Source organism: Dama dama, chromosome 4 (genome assembly GCF_033118175.1).
Source record: "Dama dama isolate Ldn47 chromosome 4, ASM3311817v1, whole genome shotgun sequence".
NCBI classification, from domain to species: Eukaryota; Metazoa; Chordata; class Mammalia; order Artiodactyla; family Cervidae; genus Dama; species Dama dama.
The window spans coordinates 63,870,814-63,891,637 of NC_083684.1; the positions used below are offsets into that span (position 1 = coordinate 63,870,814).

Here is a 20,824-nt window from a genome sequence, read left to right on the forward strand (position 1 = left end):
TTGGTTCAGTTTTCAGTCGCTCAGTCGTGTCCGACTCTGCGACACCATGAATCGCAGCACGCGAGGCCTCCCTGTCCATCATCAACTCCCGGAGTCTACTCAAACCCATGTCCATCGAGTCGGTGATGCCATCCAGCCATCTCATCCTCTGTCGTCCCCTTCTCCTACCCCCAATCCTTCCCAGCCTTAGGGTCTTTTCCAATGAGTGAACTCTTCGCATGAGGTGGCCTTATGCACCTTAGCCAGCATTATTTTTGCCTCACGAAGCTTGAGACTGAAAACGTACCTATTCTCTGCAAGAGTCGAAATGTGAGGAAATCAGAGAATTTCAGGGGCTCCTCACCCTCCAGGCTATTCCCAGCTCCTGGCCTACAAATCCATCCCTGGACTTTCCGTACGTCAGGTTTGCCAACATGGCCGCCCCCTGTTGTGAACTGGGCGCAGACATATTGCCTGTCTAGGACGTAACGGAAGTTGGTTCGTCAGCTCCAGTGACAGCCCAGATCCACCTCGGCATCCGTAGACAGGTCTAGACGTCAAAGCAGTTCACCGAAGTAGGAGGGCGTTTAGGTTTGCCGTCGGTCTGGGGAAAATCTGTTTAGTATGTGATTTTTGTCCCTGGATTTTCTTTCTTCTTCTTTTTTGTCGTCACAGTAGTGGTATTGTTTCGCCCAGGGTGATACGTGGACTTGCTGCCGTCTGGACCCCTGGGATTATCTCCAGAGGGCAGAGGCATACGGCAGAAGTGCCGAGGTGGTTATATTTAAGGGGAACCAGGTGGGTACTGGATTTGGGAACCAGACGCGGAGTTTGTCTGTGGTTTGCATTGGGGGTGTCCTGGGGGTCAGTATGATTAGATTTTGTAGAGATCAATGCTTTTCTTCCAGTTTTCAGGGCTTGGGGTTCTGTGGCTCACTCCGCGTGCAGGGTGTAGAAGTGGCATTGACGACGATCGCAGTGTCGGATTTAGGTTGGGGATTTAATTCGGCGCTCAGTGATGGCGAGGGGGTGCCTGGGTCATCACATGAGGGTGTCTGTACCAGGTTTCGGGTTAATAAGGAAGCGACAGAAGACCATACATCCCAGGGTAATAGTTTCAAACCATCTGTATTTTCTCTTTTATAATTGGTTTACAACATTGTGAATTTCATCTCTTTAATGTTCTTTTCCATTATGATTTATGACAGGACACTGAATGTAGCTCCCTGTGCTATACTGTAGGACCTTGGTTATCCTGGTGTTTAGTTTTTATTCAAGAAGTTAGTTGACTATAGAACGAGAGACTGAACCAGCAATGCCAATATGTCTTATGTTGTCTGTGCGGCTTTCGCACAGCAAAGGCAGAGAATATCGTGACAGAGGCATTTTGGCCTGCAAATTTGAAAATCCGTCTGTACTTTTAGCAGAAACTATTTGTCAACACTTGCACTCACCTCCTAATAACGATATATTGCAACAGCACCGTTACTTTGGAGAAGGAAATGGCTACCCGCTCCAGTATTCTTGCCTGGAGAATTCCATGGACAGAGGAGCCTGGCAGGATACAGTCCATGGGATGCAAAGAGTAGGACACGATTGAACAACTAACACACACCGTTACTTTCCTCCCTGACAAACGTGAAAACTTTGTTCTTTGCTAGACGAATCTCCATTTTGTTTAATTATCTGGCAAGGTGCCTTCTGGCAAGGTCACCCATATCCCAATTTATTCGGAAGTCATGACTGGTCTTAGTCAATCATATGGTTTGAGTTCCCATTGCTAGTGATTGAGTTTGTACTAAGAAAAGAGCTTATGTGTATGGGGCGGTTCTAACCAGCTATGTATGTAGAAATGTGCTTTGGGGTTTCTAGAGGAGCATTTTTTTCTTTTAAAGAAGTAAGGCCTTGGATCTCTTTTTTCATGTCGATAATGATATTGTTGAAAATTTTGGCCCAATTTTCTAATGTTAACTTTATGGTGTTGTAATTATTCATTCCTCATCATTATGGTTTATTTAGTTTTGCCTGTTTTCAACTATATATATGTATATACCACATATTCCTTATCTGTTCATCTATTGATGGACACTTGGTTTGCATCTGTGTCTTGGCTATTGTAAGTAGTTCTGCTATGAACATTGGGATGCTTGTATCTTTTCAAATTAGAGTTTTCTCCACATCATGCACTTTTTTTTAATGTCAGGCTCAATATTTTTTAGACTCATTTATGTTCTTGCACATGGATGTACTTTTTCCCCATCTGTGTAACAGGACTGTGCAAATATATAAATATCCACATAGTAAATATTTTGTGGTTTGCATGCCACCATTCTCTCACATATACGTCTTTATTTTTGTTTTATAGTCCTTGAAAGATGTAAAAGGCATTCTTAGTTTGAAAGCTGAGCAAAGACTGTTGTTTTTCCATAGCATTCTATTGTTTGAAAATATGATTTTCTGACTATTTATGAAATTTGTGTTGCTTGCATTTTGGTTTATTATGAATAATGTTGCTATGGAAATTCATGACAGTGTCCTCTGGTTCAACCCATACTTTTGGAGGGATGCCCCAGATTTTGGGAGGGATGTATTTTTTAGATGTATTCTTCTGGCTTGGTGAACATGTGGAGATGCAGGGAGAGCGACCCTCCTGTAGGGGGCTCTCCTCGCCCTTCCACACATACCCTGTCCTGGGCACCTCTTCCATTTGTCTGTTCCTGAGTTACATCTTTTTGTAAGTAAATATAATACCTAAAATGTTTCTCTGAGTTCTGGGATCCATTCTAGCATATTTTTGTTTGTTTTGTTTTTGGTCTTGGTTTCGTTTTTTTGCTTTGTTTTTGGCCATGCCACACAGCATGTGGAATCTTAGTTCCCTGACCAGGGATGGAACCCATGCCCCCTGCAGTAGAAGCACAGAGTCCTAGCCACTGGACCTCCACAGAATTCCCTCCTCTAGCAAATGAATCAACCCAAGGAGGGGGTCATTGGACCCTGCGATCTGTGGCCAGTTGCTTGGAAGCACAGGTGACAATCTGGACTTGTGTTTGCACATGAAGCAGAGGGTAGACGCCAGTCTCATAGGACTGAGCCTTTAACTCATGAAATATGATATTATCTCCAGGTACATAGTGGCGGAATTGAGTTGAAGTGTAGGACATCCAGCCGGTGTTGTAGAATTGTTTCATGATGTGTTAATAAAGAACTACGTATGAAATTGATGTCAGAATTGCACCTTGTTGTGTATGAGTTTCTTGTTATTACATTTCCCTCTTCTGATAGCGCCATAAACTGTGTTTTAAGAGAGTTGTTAGTGTTCATTATGACACTGGAGAGTGCATACAACATATAATTTTTGTTTGTCAAATTCTTGTTAATTAGTACTTTTATACTTTCTTCTGACAACATAGCAGTCTTAGAGCACTTCAACTTCATTTATATACGATTATTTTGTATTTTAATTTATTATGTATTTAAAACCTTCTAAGATATTACCAGTATTTTTTATAACAAAGCGTTTCTGGTTTGAGCAGTATGTTGGTTTTCAAAATGAAGTACGTGTAGTCACAGGATGTATAAAAATTTTTGAGTAGCTTCCTGACCGCACATGGTTTAAAGGAAATAGTGCCCAGCGCCTCTCCTCCCATGTGGTCCCTTTTGTATAACTGAACTGCCTGCGATTCTCCTGCTCCTGAGGCCTGCTGCTGGATGAATCTCTTGTCCCTCATCTCATTTGACAGTCACCCACTTCAGGTTCATGGAACAAAGGAACATTACCTCCGTCACATTCAGAAGCTTAGGTTTTTTTGGCCAGAAGTATAAAAGTTTCTGGGGCTACCAATAAAGGGACACTCGGCAATGCTGTGGGTCTTGGGCTAAGATGAGCACCCAGGAGCAGCGATAGCATCCAAGCCCAGAGGAAATGTACCCTCAGCTTGAATTTTCTCCTCCACCCAAGGTCCTGAGTCCCCAGGAGCAAAAGAATCAGTCGAAGGAGGACGAACAGGATTTGGTAGCAGCATTTTCTTGGGATATGCTTGCTTGAAGACAAATTTCAGAACAGAAATTGGGAACATATCCAGGAGACACATCAACAGAGCCTCCCGGTAGCCAGGCGTTTTCAGAGAACAGAAGAAAATGATCGAGGCCCAGGTGACTTCTGGTTTGTTTCATTCTTTCTGTTGTTCCCCAGTGGGCTTGTAGAAACCTGTAGAAAAATCACTTTCATTAGTCTATAAAGTATAAATTTGTATATCTTTTCCTGTTTTATATATACACATACATATATGTGAGAATGTAGTGTTTCTCGCTTAATAAGATTTAGTTCTACATACTATGGAAAGTTCCAATTGGATAAATGAATGGATGGCTGACTACACAATTAGAGAATGTTGCATTAGGCATTGCTTCTTTAATGATACATTAAAATAAAAGCCTTACTGGGTATCTCAGTGCAGCCTGTAAAGTGGAAATGAGCAGAATACCTTTAACTTTTCTTCCACATCATCAAGATGACATCGTCATTAGACACCTTCTTATTACAGGAAACCCTCACATTTGACGACGTGGCCGTGGCCTTCACGTGGGAAGAGTGGCAGCTCCTGGCCCCTGCTCAGAAGGCCCTGTACCGGGACGTGATGCTGGAGAACCACAGCAACCTGGTGTCTGCGGGTGAGGACGGCTGCCTGGGTCACTGACCAGGTTCCCAGTCAGTGGCCTTTCCTTTCTCAGCTTCTGAAAGCTCTGGAGTGTCTGTGATGCTCGGTGTCCTCTCTGGCCCATGAGAAGTGGGTGTGTTCTCCCTTCTGCGAGAAAAGCCTTGACTCTGTAGGCTGTGAGATTGTTTTGGCCTCACATGTAGCATTCTGCCGTCTTCACAGACCCCAAGGCGAACTCACTGGGCCTAAACAGTCTGTCATTTCCCATGAACAGGTTTTCAAGCAAGCACACCAGAGGTACTCTCCAAATTGGATCAAGGAGAACCATGGACGATGGATGATGAAGTCCACTGTCGAACCTGTTCAGGTGAGTAAGAGACCAGCAGGGGAACAGGCCGTGGAGATGACAGTCAGAGAAGAGCACAGCTGCGAGGGGGTTGAAGGATGGGTGAACAGTGCCTCTCTGCATTTCTCTCCCAGTATCAGAGAACTTTTCTTTGTAGGAGTTTCAGTTCAGTCGCTCAGTCATGTCCGACTTTGCGACCCCAGGGACTGCAGCACGCCAGGCCTCCCTGTCCATCACTAACTCCCGGAGTTTACTCCAACTCCTGTCCATTGAGTCGGTGATGCCATCCAACCATCTTATCCTCTGTTGTCCCCTTCTCCTCCCGCCTTCAATCTTTCCCAGCATCAGTCTTTTTAAATGAGTCAGTTCTTTGCATCAGGTGGCCAAAGTATTGTAGGAGTTTAGAGAAGAATATATCCCTTTTTAGGAAATATTCTGTGTCTTCTGGTACCTGTTTTACTGCCATCTTGATTTTTGTTTGCCTAGTGTTCTTTTCCCTATCATTTTCATATCTTTTCCTTCTCCATCCTCTTCCACCTCATTTTCTGTGAAATTCCCCCTTCCAGGACCTCTCGCCACAGAGAAGACTTTTTAAAAAAACTTTTATTTTTGGCTGTGCTGCATGCTGGCTTTTCTCTAGTTGTGGCGAAGGGGGGCTACTCCCTAGTTTTGGTGCACAGGCTTCTCATTGCAGTGGCTTCTCTTGTTTTGGAGCATGGGCTCTGGAGCTCAAGAGCTTCAGTTGTCGCAGTTCCCAGGTGCTAGAGGACAGGCTCAACAGCTGTGGCACACGGGCTTGTGCTCCCCAGCGGGCCGGATTTTCCTGGATCAGGGATCCAACTTGTGTCTCCTGCATTGGCAGGCAGTTTCTTTACCACTGAGCTACCAATGAAGCCCTCCACAGAGAAAACTTTGAATCCCTGTCTGCCGCCGTCTGCTGCCCCTTCCTGCTCTACTGCTCATATTGATTTCCTTTCTCACAACCATCCCATCGGATGCCAGCCCCAAAGTAAACTGGTCTTCACTGGGCCTTCTCTCCACTGAGGTTTTACTAATGTTGCTTTCCCTCTTACTCAATGATCTCTTGACTTTCCAAGTTTTCTTCTTTCGAATAAGCTAACAAATTCCTTTGGCTCACTGGAGAAAACTCCCAAGTTGATACCTCCTCAGTGTGATCCAGCACAGACTTGGTTCTGTACGATTTCCTCATCTCGATGGCAGCTCTCCTTAGTTCCTAGTAACTACCTGGTTGTGGATCATCTTCCCTCCTAGGAAACCCTACAAGTTAACCCTTACTCCTGTGCAGCCTCCACCCTGGCTATTCAGACATTACCTCCACTATCCCCACCTGCAGAGCTCTCTTCTATAAGGGGCTCAGCTGTTCAGGATGAATTTTTAACTAGAAAATTATTTTAACATCCTGCATTCTTAGTTCCAGCCTCAACTCGATCATAATTCTTGCCTACTTCCAGTTAATTCCTTTGTGTATTTAGTAGTTTTGAAACTTCTTCTCATTTTTGTAGACCTTATCATCACATTCACTTCCTGAAAGCTTTCATTTCTTTTCCCTGGTATCCTGATAACATTAAGCACCAGGTAACCACATTCCCTTTCAGGACAAAAAAATTCTCCTTTCTGTGGTTGTCATGACAGATCATCTCATTCACACAGAGATTTACATCTTCCTAAACCTCCCAGTCTGCTCCATACATGGAATAGCTTCCTTGATTCCTTCCTCTATGAATTTTTTTGATAATGAAGTGTAAAGTGAAATGTTAGAGCAGACTGAGCCACTCAGATGGGAAAGAATTCACCTGCAAGGCAGTATATCCGGGTTCAATCCCTGGGTTGGAAAGACCCCTGGAGATGGAAATGGCAACCCACTCCAAACCACTGGGAAATTCCATGGACAGAGGAGCTTGCTGGGCTTCTGTTGCAAAGAGTTGGATACGACTGAGCAACTAAGCCACACACAAACACAGCAGTTGAAAAAACAGACCAAGAGCTTTTGTTCTAAGAGAATGAGACATGAATTTATCAAAATTTATAATAAATAATATGTCTAGGTGGTGAAAAGTGCTGTGATGAAATTAAGTTGCGTAATGGACCAGTGTGATCCAGCGCTCCTCTTTTAGGAAAGGAGCAGCTCTCCAAGGTGCAGATTATAACTTAGATGTGCTTGCAGTTCTCTGCTGTGTCATTTTCTTTCTTTTTTCCCCTTCTTTTAAAAAATTTTTTGCCGCAAGACATGTGGAATCTTACTCAGATGGTAGAGAATTCACCTGCGATGTTGGAGACCTGGGTTCAATCCCTGGGTTGGGAACATCCCTTGGAGAGGGGAATGGCAACCCACACCAGAATTCTGGCCTAGAGAATTCCATGGTCAGAGGAACCTGGCAGGCTCCAGTCCATGGGGTCGCAAAAGAGTCAAACACGGCTGAGCGACTAACACACCGGGGATTGAACCCAAGCCCTCTGTACTGGAAGCGAAGAGTCTTAATGGCTAAACTGCCAGGAGAGTCCCTGCGTCATTCTCTTCATTCTCCTCATACCAACAACACTGGATCCATGGGAGGCCTGTCTTCCTCCAAATTGAGCCAGATTTCCTCCACCCCTCTCCCTGTCCATTGCTCCTTCCCACCAGTTTTCCCAGCGTGTAGCTCTTTTCCTCATGTTCTGCCTCTGCCCCGTGAAGTGGTTTTACCTCTCTACAGCGTAGGCTCTCTGCACCTGTGGAATGTGTTTGTGACTCCCCAGCACTAGCACCGTTCCTGGTCCACCACGGTCAGCAGTGAGGATCTGTGGACTGGATGAGTCCGTATCACAATATGGATAAGGTGCCCTGCAACCTCTGGGCTCCTTCTCACAGAACACTGCTTGTATTTTACATTCTCTGCATATCTGCAAGGCTAGTGTTTAGAAGGTATTCAAATCTGTATTTATTCATTGTGAATTATCCAACCCTGTTTTACACTACTTTTTCCTTTTGACTGGTTTGTGGCACTGTTCCAATGTGCAGGGAACATTAAACATAGAATTTTATTTACACTTATAAAAACATCCCCAGAAAGATTCCTCACATCAGGGTATTTTTAGGAAACTCATTTTTCTTCTCTTTATTAGAAGTCTGGAAATTTGATGACCACCTGCTGGAGTACTTACAAGATGAGAGCATGGAGAAGAGACTAGAACAATGGCATGAACAGAACCCACTAGAAAATGCTGTTCATCAGAGCGTAACTCATTTTCTGCGCAGGCAGCATCATGATGTGTTTGACTTGCATGGAAAATGTATGAAATCAAATTTAACTTTACTTTCTCAAAACCTCAGCTATGAAATAAAGAGCTCCAATGAGCTTACTGGAGATGAGAAATCCTGTCGCCATGCTGACAGTGAACAGTTTCATCCTGAAGTTAAATTCCCCCAAAGCCAAAAACCCATCAGCTCCAAATCCCCATTCAACGAGCATCAGAAAACTAAAAAAACAGAGAAGCCTCATGTATGTGGTGAATGTGGGAAAGCTTTCATCAAAAAGTCTTGGCTCACTGATCATCAGATAATTCACACAGGAGAGAAGCCCCATCGATGTAATCTTTGTGACAAAGCATTCTCTAGAAAATTCATGCTCACTGAACACCAGAGAACACACACAGGAGAGAAACCTTACCAGTGTGCTGATTGTGGCAAAGCCTTCCTCAAGAAATCACGGCTCAACATACATCAGAAAACCCACACCGGAGAGAAACGGTATATCTGCAGTGACTGTGGAAAGGGCTTCATCCAAAAGGGAAATCTCATTGTACATCAGCGAATTCACACAGGTGAGAAACCTTACACATGCAATGAATGTGGAAAAGGCTTCATCCAGAAGACCTGCCTCATCGCCCATCAGAGATTTCACACGGGAAAGACTCCTTTTGTATGTAGTGAATGTGGAAAATCCTGTTCCCAGAAGTCAGGTCTCATTAAACATCAAAGAATTCACACAGGAGAGAAACCCTTTGAATGCAGTGACTGTGGGAAAGCCTTCACTACAAAGCAAAAGCTCATTGTCCATCAAAGGACTCACACAGGAGAGAGACCTTATACCTGCAATGAGTGTGGGAAAGCTTTTGCCTACATGTCTTGCCTTGGTAAACACAGGAAAATACACACAAGAGAGAAACATGGAGATGCAATGAAGGGGGAGAAACCTGCCTCAGAGACAAGTGATGCCATGCAGCAGAAGAACCTCGTTAACTTGGTGGCTGTGCAGGTGCCTTCCATGGCCCTTCGGCCGTCAGTCAACATCAGTGAACTCCTAGCAAATAGGAACATCATCATAACGGGACCACCTGTGGGCAGGTGTGCACCCGCAGGAGATGATAGAGGGTCTGCAGAGGACAGAACCCTTAAGAACGCAGTGAGCATGGTTGTGCCTTCGGTGGTCAATTATGTTTTATTTTGTGTCACAGAAAACCCCTAGGAGAAAAACTCGAGACATACTATGTGTAAAAATTAGAAATCGTTGAGCAAAAATATCTAGGTCAGATGGTGACTGAAAAGTTTATACTGAGAGCAACTGTATAAATGCTGAGACCAGGAACCCATGATATGCTCATCCAGTTAAATATATGCATTGATACTGAGGCATAATCTGATGTTAACCCAAACACAAACACATCAATTGCTCTGTTGTGTCAGTTGAATGAACGAATGAAGGAAGCCTGAGTCCAACTAAGTGGAAGAAATAAGTAGGTGAAGTTTTTAAGCATACAATTTGTATGTGGAAGGTTCCCGTGAACAAACAGGGCTAATACTGGTTTGGTGGGCTATGGGACGTGTATATATATATATCAATTCTGTTTCTCCAGGGCAAGGTGAAGGACTGACTGAAAACTGGGATGTCTACCTTAAACTCTAAGAAATTTTATATTATGCAGAGGGATTTAGATCGAGCCAGTTTGCCTCAGTCTTAGATTGAGTCATTTTGTTCATTTACTGAGTATTTGTTGAATACTTCCCTTTTTACTGGATCCTGTCTTAGGAGCTGAGGATACAGTGGTGATTAAGCCCTTGAAAAAACCCATGGTCGCCCAGAGAGAGCTTTGAGGTAACTGTATTATTTTAAGTAGTACATCAGCTAATCTGTTAATAGTAAGAGGATGTAAATACATACACTAAATGAAAGAGATATTTTCTTAGTCCCTTCTGGTTACTATGAGAGAAGACCATCACCTGCGTAGCTTATAGAAACAGAAATTCATTTCTCACAGTTCTGGAAGCTACAAAGTCCCAGATTAAGGTGCCTGCAGATTTAGTATCTCACATCCAAGTACTAAGCAGGCCTGACCCTCTGAGCTTTTCAGCTCAGATGAGATCAGCACATTCAGGGTATTACAGCCATAGACAGACTTGGTATCTAATGAGGACTCCTGGTTCATAGAAGACGGTCATCCCACTGTATCCTCATGTTGGGGAAAGGGCAAAGCGGGGGTGTGTTCTCTTCTATAAAGGCACTATTCCCAGTCAGGGGGGCTCCACCCTTTGGACCCAGTCACCTCTTAAATGCCGCACTTCTTAATACCATTCTATTTTGTTTTTAATATTTTAATTTTATTGGAATATGGCTGATTTACAATGCTGTGTTAGTTTCAAGTGTACAGCAAAGGATTCAATTATACATATGTATGATTCCCTGATGGCTCAGCCAGTAAAAAATCTACTGCTTTGCAGGAGGCCCAGGTTCAATCCCTGAGTTGGGAATTTCCCTTGGAGGAGAGCAGCAACCCACTCTAGTATTCTTGCCGGGCGTATCCCATGGATAGAGGAGCCTGGTGGGCTACATTATAGTCCACAGGGTGGCACAGACTGAGACACAACTGAAGCGAGATAGTACACACGCATGGATGCTTTGGTAACAATGAGGGAGGTTCCCCATCCCAAGCTTTTCTGGATATAATTTGAGCTAAGACTTAAGTACTCATGGGAGTCCTGCATCATAATATAGTAACTAGAGAATATTCCAGGACGGTTTCTAGTGATTGTATATGACAGTCTTCCTGCCTTAGATTCTCTGAGAAACTTAATGAAAATATCCTAGCCATGTCCCCCAGCTCTGAAACCAGAACCTCTGGGGCTACAATTGAGGACCCTGCATTTTTAACAACGGCCTGATGCACACTTAGTTTTGACGTTCTTTGCCCTAAATTTTGAGTTACTGTCCCCATCACCACCCTCACATTATGGTGGGATGGATTCAAGTCGAGCTTTTCCCATCGATTCCACACCATTAATGGCCTCACTTCTGGCGGCCTTTTCCCCAACCCCAACCCCCAGTCACAACTTGGGTAGTCCCTGCTGCTCTTTTCCCTGTTAATGGCTAGCCCCATATTGTACAGCTCCTGGAAATCGCTTTCTGTTCTAAAAAAAAAAAAAAAAAAACAAACAGCTTCCTGCAAACTATTTTCCCTCCGGAAGCTTTCCGTGGTGTCCGTTTACCAGATGTATTGTTTTCCCTTTCTGGGAGTGCATCTCCGCTGCCAATAGGACGACTGAACTCCTACCTTTCTGTTTGGATTTCTTTTTTTTTAACTACAAAGTGGATAATATATACCGTTGCCTTTTACTTACCTGCCTAGCAGGCTTGAAAGCACCTTAGTCTACATCAGTTTTGTCTCGCGAAGCCTGAGACTGAAAATGTCCCCATTTTCTACAAGAATCAAAGTGCCAGGAAATGAGAGAATTTCAGTGGCTTCTCACCAGGCCAGGATGGCCAGCTTCTGGGGCAAAGACGCATCCCTGGGTATTCTGTACGTCAGGTGTGCCAACATGGCTGCTCCCAAGGGGCCGCGGTGAGCTGGGCGCAGACATATTGCTTCTCTAGGACGTACCGGAAGTCGGGTCCTCAGCTCCTGCACATCCCAGATCCACCTCGGCTTCCGTAGACAGTTCTGGAGGTCAAAGCAGTTCACGGAAGCACGGCGCTGTTTAGGCGGTTGGTCAGTCTGAGGAAAATCAAGTTAGTACGAAGTTTTTGACCCTGGAATTTGTTGTTGTTGTCGTCACAGCGGTGGTATTGTTTCGCCCAGGATGATACGTGGATTTGGTGTCGTCTGGACCCCTGAGATTATTGCCAGAGGGCGGAAGGGGAGGGTAGAAATGCCGAGGTGGTTATGTGTAAGGGGAACCAGGTGGGTACCGGACTTGTGGAGAACCGGCGTGCTGCGATTCATGGGGTCGCAGAGTCGGACACGACTGAGCGACTGAACTGAACTGAACTGAGACGTGGAGTTTGTGGGTTGGATTAGGGGCGTGTCCTGTGAATTAGTGTAATTAGATTCTGTAGAGATCAATACTCTTCTTCCACTTGTCAGGCCTTGGGGTTCTGTAGGTCACTCGGCTTGCAGAGTGTACATGTGTTGCAGAAACCAGTAATAGAGAAACCAAGCATCGCACACTGAGAGTTGGAGAATTCGGGTTTATTAAGCAGGTGGGCCCAGAGGGGTTCACACTCCAAGCTCTGAGCCATAAACAAAGGGTTTATAGAGTTTTTAGAGACAGACAGTGGGCAACACTAGCTGCTAATAGGGTGGTTTAAACTAAGGGGTTTCACGCGCTAGGGAACAGCGGTCAAGACGGGGAGGGGGATGCCTGACCTTTGCAGGGACAGGCATGATTAAGCAGGATTGCAGAGGCCGGGCAATTGCAAAGAGCAGGACAAGGGTGAGTGAGATAAGCTCCAGTTCCTAGTATTTTAAGTCCCCACTTTCTGAGAGTACGTGAGCAGTGATCCAGACTTTGCAAGGAGCAAGCAGAGGCAGAACAAGCAGGAGGTTATGTAAAATTTTAACTTTTCCTCTTCAGGGGCATTGACAACGATCGCAGTGTCAGATTCAGGTTGGGGATTTAATTCGGGGCTCAGTGGTGGCGGGGACTGGATCATCACATGAGGGTGTCTGGCCCAGGTTTTGGGTTAATAAGGAAGTGTGTAGTGTAGTCAGTGTCTGGTACAGAGAGGTGTGTGATGGCTGAAGATTTGGATCCCAAGAATGGTTGCATTGGTAGTTGCGTTGAGGTTCCAGTTTCTGCTGGTGCAACAGAAGACTGTACATCCCAGGGCAGTAGTTCCAAACCATCTGTATTTTAGCTTTTTGTGTGTGTGTTTTTCTTTTTAAATTTGCTGAAGTATAGTTGATTTACAATGATATGTTAATTTCTACTGTACAGCAAGGTGATTCAGTTACATATATATAAATATGTATATATTCATTCTCCTTGATATTAATTTCCATTATGATTTATGACAGGATGTTGAATATAGTTCCCTGTGCTATACTGTAGGACCTTGTTTAGCTTTTAATTGAGGAGTTGACTACAGAACAAGAGACTGAGCCAGCAATGCCAATCTGTTTTGTATAGCCTGTGTTGCTTTCACATAGCAGAGGCAGAATATAGTCGTGACAGACATTTTGGCCTGCAAATTTGAAAATGTCTGTTCTTTTTGCAGAAAATATTTGTCAAACCTGCACTCACCTCCTAATATTGGTATATTGCAACAGCACCATTACCTCCCTGACATACATGAACACTCTGTTATTTGCTAACAGAATTTTTTTTTGTTTAATCATCTGGCAAGGTGACATCTGGCAAGGCCACCCATATCCCAGTTTATTGGGAAGTCCTGGCTGGTCTTAATCAATCATGTATTTCAAGTTCCCATTGCTAATGATTGAGTTATTACTAAGAAATGAGCTTGAGCATTTCTAACCAGCTATGTATGTAGATGTGCTTTGGGGTTTCTAGGGGAGCATTTTTTCTTTCAAATAAGTATCATTTCATGTTGATAATGATATTGCTGAAAAATATTGGCCCGATTTTCTAATGTTAACTTATTCTTTCGTGTTTTTCTTCAAGGTGTTATGATTATTCATTCCTCATCATTATAGTTTATTTAGTTTTGCCTATTTTCAACTGTATATATGTATACAGCACATCTTCCTTATCTGCTTATCTGTTGAAGGACACTTGGGTTGTCTCTGTGTCTTGGCTATTTTAAGTTTGTTCTGCTGTGAACATTGGGATGCCTGTATCTTTTCAAATTAGAGTTTTCTTCATATCATGTGTTGTTTTTTTTTTTTTTTCATGTGTTTTTTTTTTTAATGTCAGGTTCAATATTTGTGAGAATCATTCATGTTTTTGCACATAGGTGTACTTTTTTCCCCCCTGTGTAACAGGGTCAGGCAAATATTAAATATCCACATAGTAAATATTTTGGGGTTTTCATGCCACCATTCTCTCATGTATACTTCTTTTTCTTTTATAGTCCTTGAGAAATGTAAAAGGCATTTTTAGCTTCAAGCTGAGCAAAGACTGTACTTTTCCAATATTATTTTATTGTTTGAATATATGATTTTCTGACTATTTATGAAACGTGTGTTGTTTACATTTCAGTTTATTATGAATAATGTTACTATGGAAATTCATGACAGTGTCCTCTGGTTCAACCCAGATTTTTGGAGGAATGCCCCAGAGTTTTGGAGGGATGTTATTTCTTAGATGTATTCTTCAGAGTGAAGTTACTTCTGGCTTGAACATGTGGAGATGCAGGGAGAGTGACCCTCCTGTAGGGGGCACTCCTCGCCCTTCCACACATACCCTGTCCTGGGCATCTCTTCCATCTGCCTGTTCCTGAGTTACATCTTTTTATAAATAAATATAGAACCTAAAATGTTTCTCCGAGTTTTGTGAGGTGTTCTAGCATATTTTTGTCTGTTTTGTTTTTGGTCTTGGTTTTATTTCTGTTTGTTTTGTGTTTGGCCGTGCCACACAGCATGTGGGATCTTAGTTCCCCGACCAGGGATCAAACCCGTGCCCCCTGCAGTAGAAGCATAGAGCCATAATCACTGGACCACCAGAGAATTCCCTGCTCTAGCAAATTAATCTGCCCAAGGAGGGGGTTATTGGAACCTGGGATTGGTGGCCAGTTGCTCAGAAGCACAGGTGACAACCTGGACTTGTGTTTGCACATGAAGCAGAGGGTAGAGGCCAGTCTCATAGGACTGAATCTGTAACTCATGCAATTTGTATTATCTTCAGGTTCATAGCGGCAGAATTGAGCTGAAGTGTAGGACATTCAGCTGGTGTTATAGAATTGCTTCATAATGTGTTAGAAAAGAACTATGTATCAAATTGGTGTCAGAATCACACCTTGTTGTGTATGAGTTTCTTGTTATTACATTTCCCTCTTCTGATAGTGCCACAATCTATGTGCTTTAAGAGAATTGTTAGTGTGCATTATGACACTGAAGAGTACATACCACATATAATTTTTGTTTGTCAAATTCTTATGTTAATTTGTACTTTTGTGCTTTCTTCTGACAATATAGTAGTTTTCAGTTCAGTCAGTTCAGTTGCTCAGTCGTGTCTGCCTCTTTGCAACCCCATGAACCGCAGCACACCAGGCCTCCCTGTCCATCACCAACTCCCGGAATCCACCCAAACCCATGTCCATCGAGTCGATGATGCCATCCAATCTTATCCTCTGTCATCCCCTTCTCCTCCTGCACTCAATCTTTCTCAGCATTAGGGTCTTTTCAAATGAGTCAGCTCTTCTCATCTGGTGGCCAAAGTATAGTAGTTTTAGAGCACTTCAACTTTAATTATGTATGATTACTTTGTATTTTAATTTTTATGTATTTGAAACCTCCTAAGATATTAACATTATCACTTATAAGAAAGTGTTTCTGGTTTGACCAGTGCATTGGTTTTCAAAATGAGTGCGTGTACTCACAGGGCGTATAAGAACATTTGACGAGGTCCTTGAGTGCCCATGATTTAAAGGAAACAGTGCCCAGTGCCTCTCCTCCCATGTGGTCTCTTTAGTATAACAGAGCCACTTGTGATTCTCACGTCCCTGAGGCCTGCTCCTGGGATGGATCTCGATTCCCTCATCTCCTTTGACAGTCACACCACTTCAAGTTCACAGAATAAAAGAATATATCACCAGCACAGTGAGAAGCTTAGACTTCTTGGCCAGAGGTATAAACTCTTCTGGGCCAGGAAATGAAGGGGCACTCAGCAGTGCTGTGGGTCTTGGGCTAAGATGAGCACCCAGGAGCAGCGATAGCATCCAAGCCCAGAGGAAATGTACCCTCAGCTTGGATTTTCTCCTCCTCCCAAGGTCTTGAGTCCCCGGAAGCAAAAGAATCAGTCGAAGGAGGAAGAAGTTACAGGATTTGGTAGCAGCATTTTCTTGGGATATGCTTGATTGAAGACAAGTTTCAGAACAGAAATTGAGAGCAGATCCATGAGACACATCAACAGAGCCTCCCGGTTGCCAGGTGTTTTCAGAGAACAGAAGAAAATGATTCAGGCCCAGGTGACTTTTTGATTTGTTTTATTCTTTCCTTTGTTCCTTAATGGAGTTTTAGAGGCCTGTGAAAAATCACTTCCATTATTCCATAAAGTATAAATTTGTATATCTTTTCCTGTCATATATATATATACACATATATATGTATATATATGAGGTTGTAGTGTTTCTAGCTTAACAAGAAGATTTATTTCTACATACTATGGAAAGTTCCAATTGGATAAATGAATGGATGGCTGACTACACAATTAGAGAATATTGTATTCGGCATTTGCTTCTTTAATGATATATTAAAATAAAAGCCTTACTGGATATCTCAGTGCAGCCTGTAAAGTGGAAATGAGCAGAACACCTTTAACTTTTCTTCCACATCATCAAGATGACATCGTCATTAGACACCTTCTTATTACAGGAAACCCTCACATTTGACGACGTGGCCGTGGCCTTCACGTGGGAAGAGTGGCAGCTCCTGGCCCCTGATCAGAAAGCCCTGTACCGGGACGTGATGCTGGAGAACCACAGCAACCTGGTGTCCGTGGGTGAGGACGGCTGCCTGGGTCACTGACCAGGTTCCCAGTCAGTGGCCTTTCCTTTCTCAGCTTCTGAAAGCTCTGGAGTGTCTGTGATGCTCGGTGTCCTCTCTGGCCCAAAAGAAGTGGGTGTATTATCCCTTCTCCTGCGAGAAAAGCCTTGACTCTGTAGGCTGTGAGATTGTTTTGGCCTCACATGTAGCATTCTACCGTCTTCACAGACCCCAAGGCGAACTCACTGGGCCTAAATAGTCTGTCATTTCCCATGAACAGGTTTTCAAGCAAGCACACCAGAGGTGCTCTCCAAATTGGATCAAGGAGAACCATGGACGATGGATGATGAAGTCCACTGTCGGACCCATTCAGGTGAGTAAGAGACCAGTAGGGGAACAGGCCGTGGAGATGATAGTCAGAGAAGAGCCGCAGCTGCGAGGGGGTTGGAGGCTCTGTGCATCTCTCTCCTGATGTTATGTTCCTGCAGGCAAGATATTGGATGGAGTTAGCCATTCACTTCTCCAGGGTTCTCCCCGCCCCAAGGATTGAACCTGCATCACTTATGTCTTCTGAATTGGCAGGCAGATTCTTTACCGCTAAAGCCACCTGGGAAGCCCTAACTCTTGGCTACTTCCAGTTAATTCCTCTGTGTATGTACTAGTTTTGAACTTTCTTCTCATTTGTTGTAGACCTTAACATTGTATTCCTGAAGGCTTTCATTTCTTTCCCCTCATATCCTGGTAGCATTAAGTCCCAGGTAACCATGTTCCCTGTTATGACATAAAAATTCTCCTTTTTCTGATTGTCATGACAGACCATCTTATTCCCAGAGATTTCTGTCTTATTCCTAAACCTCCCAGTCTGTTTCATACGTGGGACTGCTTCCTTGATTCCTTCCTCTGAATTTTTTTGATAATCTATTGTAAACTGGAATGTTACAGCAGCTGAGAAAACAAGTAGCCTGAGAGCTTTCGTTCTAAGAGGATGAGACATCAATTTAATCAAGATTTAAAATAAATAATATGACCATGGGGTGAAAAGGGCTGTGATGGAATTAAATTGCGTCATGGACCAGTGCACACTGGGGCTCCTCTTAGGAAAGGGAGCAGCTCTCTGGAATGTAAGATGTAACTTAGATGTGGTTGCAGTTCTCTGCTGTGTCGTTTTCTTTGTTTTTTTTCCCTTAAAAAACATTTTTTTTCTGCCATATGACATATGGGATCTTACTCAGATGGTAAGGAATCTGCTTGTGATGCTGGAGTCCCAGGTTCGATCCCTGGGTAGGAATGATCCCCTGGAGAAGGAAATGGCTACCCACTCCTGTATTCTTACCTGGAGAATTCTATGGACAGAGAAGCCTGGTGGGCTACAGTCCATGGGGTCGCAAAGAGTCATGGACACGACTGAGCGACTGACACACTGTGGATTGAACCAGAGCCCCCTGTACTGGAGGCGCAGTGTCTTAACTGCTAAACCACCAGGGAAGTCGCTGTTTCATTTTCTTCATTCCCCCTCCCGGCAACCCCAATGCTGGATCCACGGGGAGGCCTTTCTTCCTCCAAGTTGAGCCTGGATTTCCTCTACCCCTCTCCCTCTTCATCACTCCTTCCCACCAGTTTTCACAGCTTACAGCTGCTTTCCTCGTGTTCTGCCTCTGCCCTGTGAAGTGGTTTGACCCCACTACAGCATAGGCTCTGTGCACCTGAGGAGTACGTTTGTGACTCCCCAACACTAGCACCATTCCTGGTCCACCGTGGTCATCAGTCAGGATCTGTGGACTGAATGAGTCCATCCATCACAATGTAGATGAGGCCTGCAGCCTGCAGTCTCCTGCTCACAGGACATTGCTCATAGTTTACAGTATTTAGAAAGTAGCCAAATCTGTCTTTATTCATTATGACTTTTTTTTCCCCCCCAGTGTATGAAGAATATTAAACATGGAGTTTTATTTACACTCATACCATAGGCTTATTACTAAAAAGACACCTCACATCGAAGTATTTTAAAAAATACCTTTATTCTGGGACTCCCCTGGTGGTCCATGGATTAGAACTGTGCACTTCCACTGCAGAGGTACAGGTTTGATCTCTGGTTGGAGAACTAAGATCCCACATGTGTATTAGTTGCTCAGTCCTGACCTACTCTTGGCGACCCCATGGACTGCAGCCTGCCAGGCTCCTCTGTCCATAGGATTCTCCTGGCAAGAATACTGGAGTTAGCTGCCATTCGCTTTTCCAGATCTTCCCAAACCAGGGATCACACTGGCATCTCCTGCATTGCAGGCAGGTTCTTTACCATCTGAGCCATCAGGGAAGCCACGAGATCTCACATGCCACAAGGCAAAAAAAAAAAAACAAACAAAAAACCTTTTATTTCCAGATCTAAAAGATGGAGGAATTCATTCTTCTTTTCTTTCCTAGAAGTCTGGAAAGTTGATGGCCACCAGCTGGAACACTTACAAAACAAGAGAGTGGAGAAGAGACTAGAACAATGGCTTGAACAGAACCCACTGGACAGTTCTGGCCATCAGAGCAGAGCTCTGTTCAGGCACAATCATGATGTGTTTGACTTACATGGAAGAAGCGAGACATCAAATTCAAGTTTATTCTCTGAGAGCCCGAACTGTGAAATAAAGAGCCCTGCTGAGCTTCCTGCAGGTGGGAAATCCTGCCGCCATGCTGACAAGAAACCATTTCACCCTGAACTCGTCAGCGCTAAGTCCCAACTCATGGAGCATCAGCACACTAAACAAAGGAAGAAGCCTCATGTGTGCAGTGAATGTGGGAAAGCATTTGTCAAGAAGTCTTGGCTTGCTGATCACCAGAATCTTCACACAGGAGAGAAGCCCCATCAATGTGACCTCTGTGGGAAAGCCTTCTTCAGAAAGTTCCAGCTCACTGAGCACCAGAGGATGCACATGGGGGACAAACCTTACGAGTGCGCCGAATGTGGCAAAGCCTTCCTCAAAAAATCAGGTCTCAATGTGCACCAGAAAACCCACACAGGAGAGAAACCATTTATTTGCAGCGAGTGTGGCAAGGGCTTCATCCAGAAAGGAAACCTCATGGTCCATCTGCGGATCCATACCGGCGAGAAACCTTACACGTGCACCGAGTGTGGGAAAGGCTTCAGCCAGAAGACGTGTCTCACGGCACACCAGCGGATTCACACTGGCACGAGTCCCTTTGTGTGTGGTGAGTGTGGGAAGACACTTTCCCAGAAAATGGGTCTCATTAAGCACCAGAGGACTCACACGGGAGAGAAGCCCTTTGAATGCAGCCACTGCGGGAAGGGCTTTATCGAGAAGCCACAGCTCGTGATACACCAGAGGATCCACACGGGGGAGAAACCCTACAGATGCAGCAAGTGTGGGAAATCATTCAGAGGGAAGTCGGTCCTCAATAAACACCTGAAAACTCACTTAGTCAAGGAAATCCCTCCCTCAGCGAAGTCCCCCCAGAGCAGTGTTGTCCTCCAGGAGAAAAACCTGAACACAGTAACAATGCACCTGCCTCCTCTGGCCCCTCAGTCACCAGTTGGCATCAGTGGGCTCCTGGCTAACAGGGGCATGGTCTTAATGGGACAGCCTGTGATGCGATGGCCACCCACTGGAGACAGCAGAGGGCTGGCCCAGGAGAGGATCCTTATGAACTCAGGAAATGTGGTCATGCCTTCAGTGGTCAATTACGTTTTATTTTATGTCACTGGAAACTAGTAGGAAAAAACAAAACACAGTGAGGAAAACGGCTACCTCAGACGGTGGCTAAGAAGTATACACTGTAAGAAATCGTATGAATGTGGAGAGTGGAAGGGCATAATATCCTCATCCAGTTAGATATATGCATTGGTACAGAGGAATAATCTGATGTTAACCCAACCGATACACTTCAGTTGTTCTACTGTGTCGAATAAATGAAGGAAGGTAAGGTAAGGTGTGCGTGGTTAGTCGTGTCTGACTCTTTG

General features: G+C 44.2%; 1 protein-coding gene across 1 annotated transcript; it reads left to right on the forward strand.

Moving 5' to 3' along the window:
• The first annotated feature begins 540 nt into the window (after nt 1-540).
• On the forward strand, nt 541-20,792 carry LOC133055150 (zinc finger protein 729-like). The gene is made up of 9 exons (XM_061140603.1): nt 541-777; nt 3,938-4,131; nt 4,524-4,650; nt 4,912-5,004; nt 8,107-9,446; nt 16,239-16,343; nt 16,750-16,876; nt 17,141-17,233; nt 19,282-20,792. The coding sequence occupies exons 2-9, from the start codon at nt 4,117-4,119 to the stop codon at nt 20,574-20,576; spliced, it is 3,195 nt and encodes a 1,064-aa protein (XP_060996586.1). The 5' UTR covers nt 541-777; nt 3,938-4,116; the 3' UTR covers nt 20,577-20,792.
• Nucleotides 20,793-20,824: the final 32 nt, after the last annotated feature.

What these genes read in the sequence shown, in the direction of transcription:
- LOC133055150 (XM_061140603.1), top strand. An exon ending in CAGCAACCTGGTGTCTGCGG is followed by an intron (nt 4,651 to 4,911) that starts GTGAGGACGGCT and finishes TCCCATGAACAG; the next exon opens with GTTTTCAAGCAAGCACACCA. An exon ending in TTTGTGTCACAGAAAACCCC is followed by an intron (nt 9,447 to 16,238) that starts TAGGAGAAAAAC and finishes GCTTGATTGAAG; the next exon opens with ACAAGTTTCAGAACAGAAAT.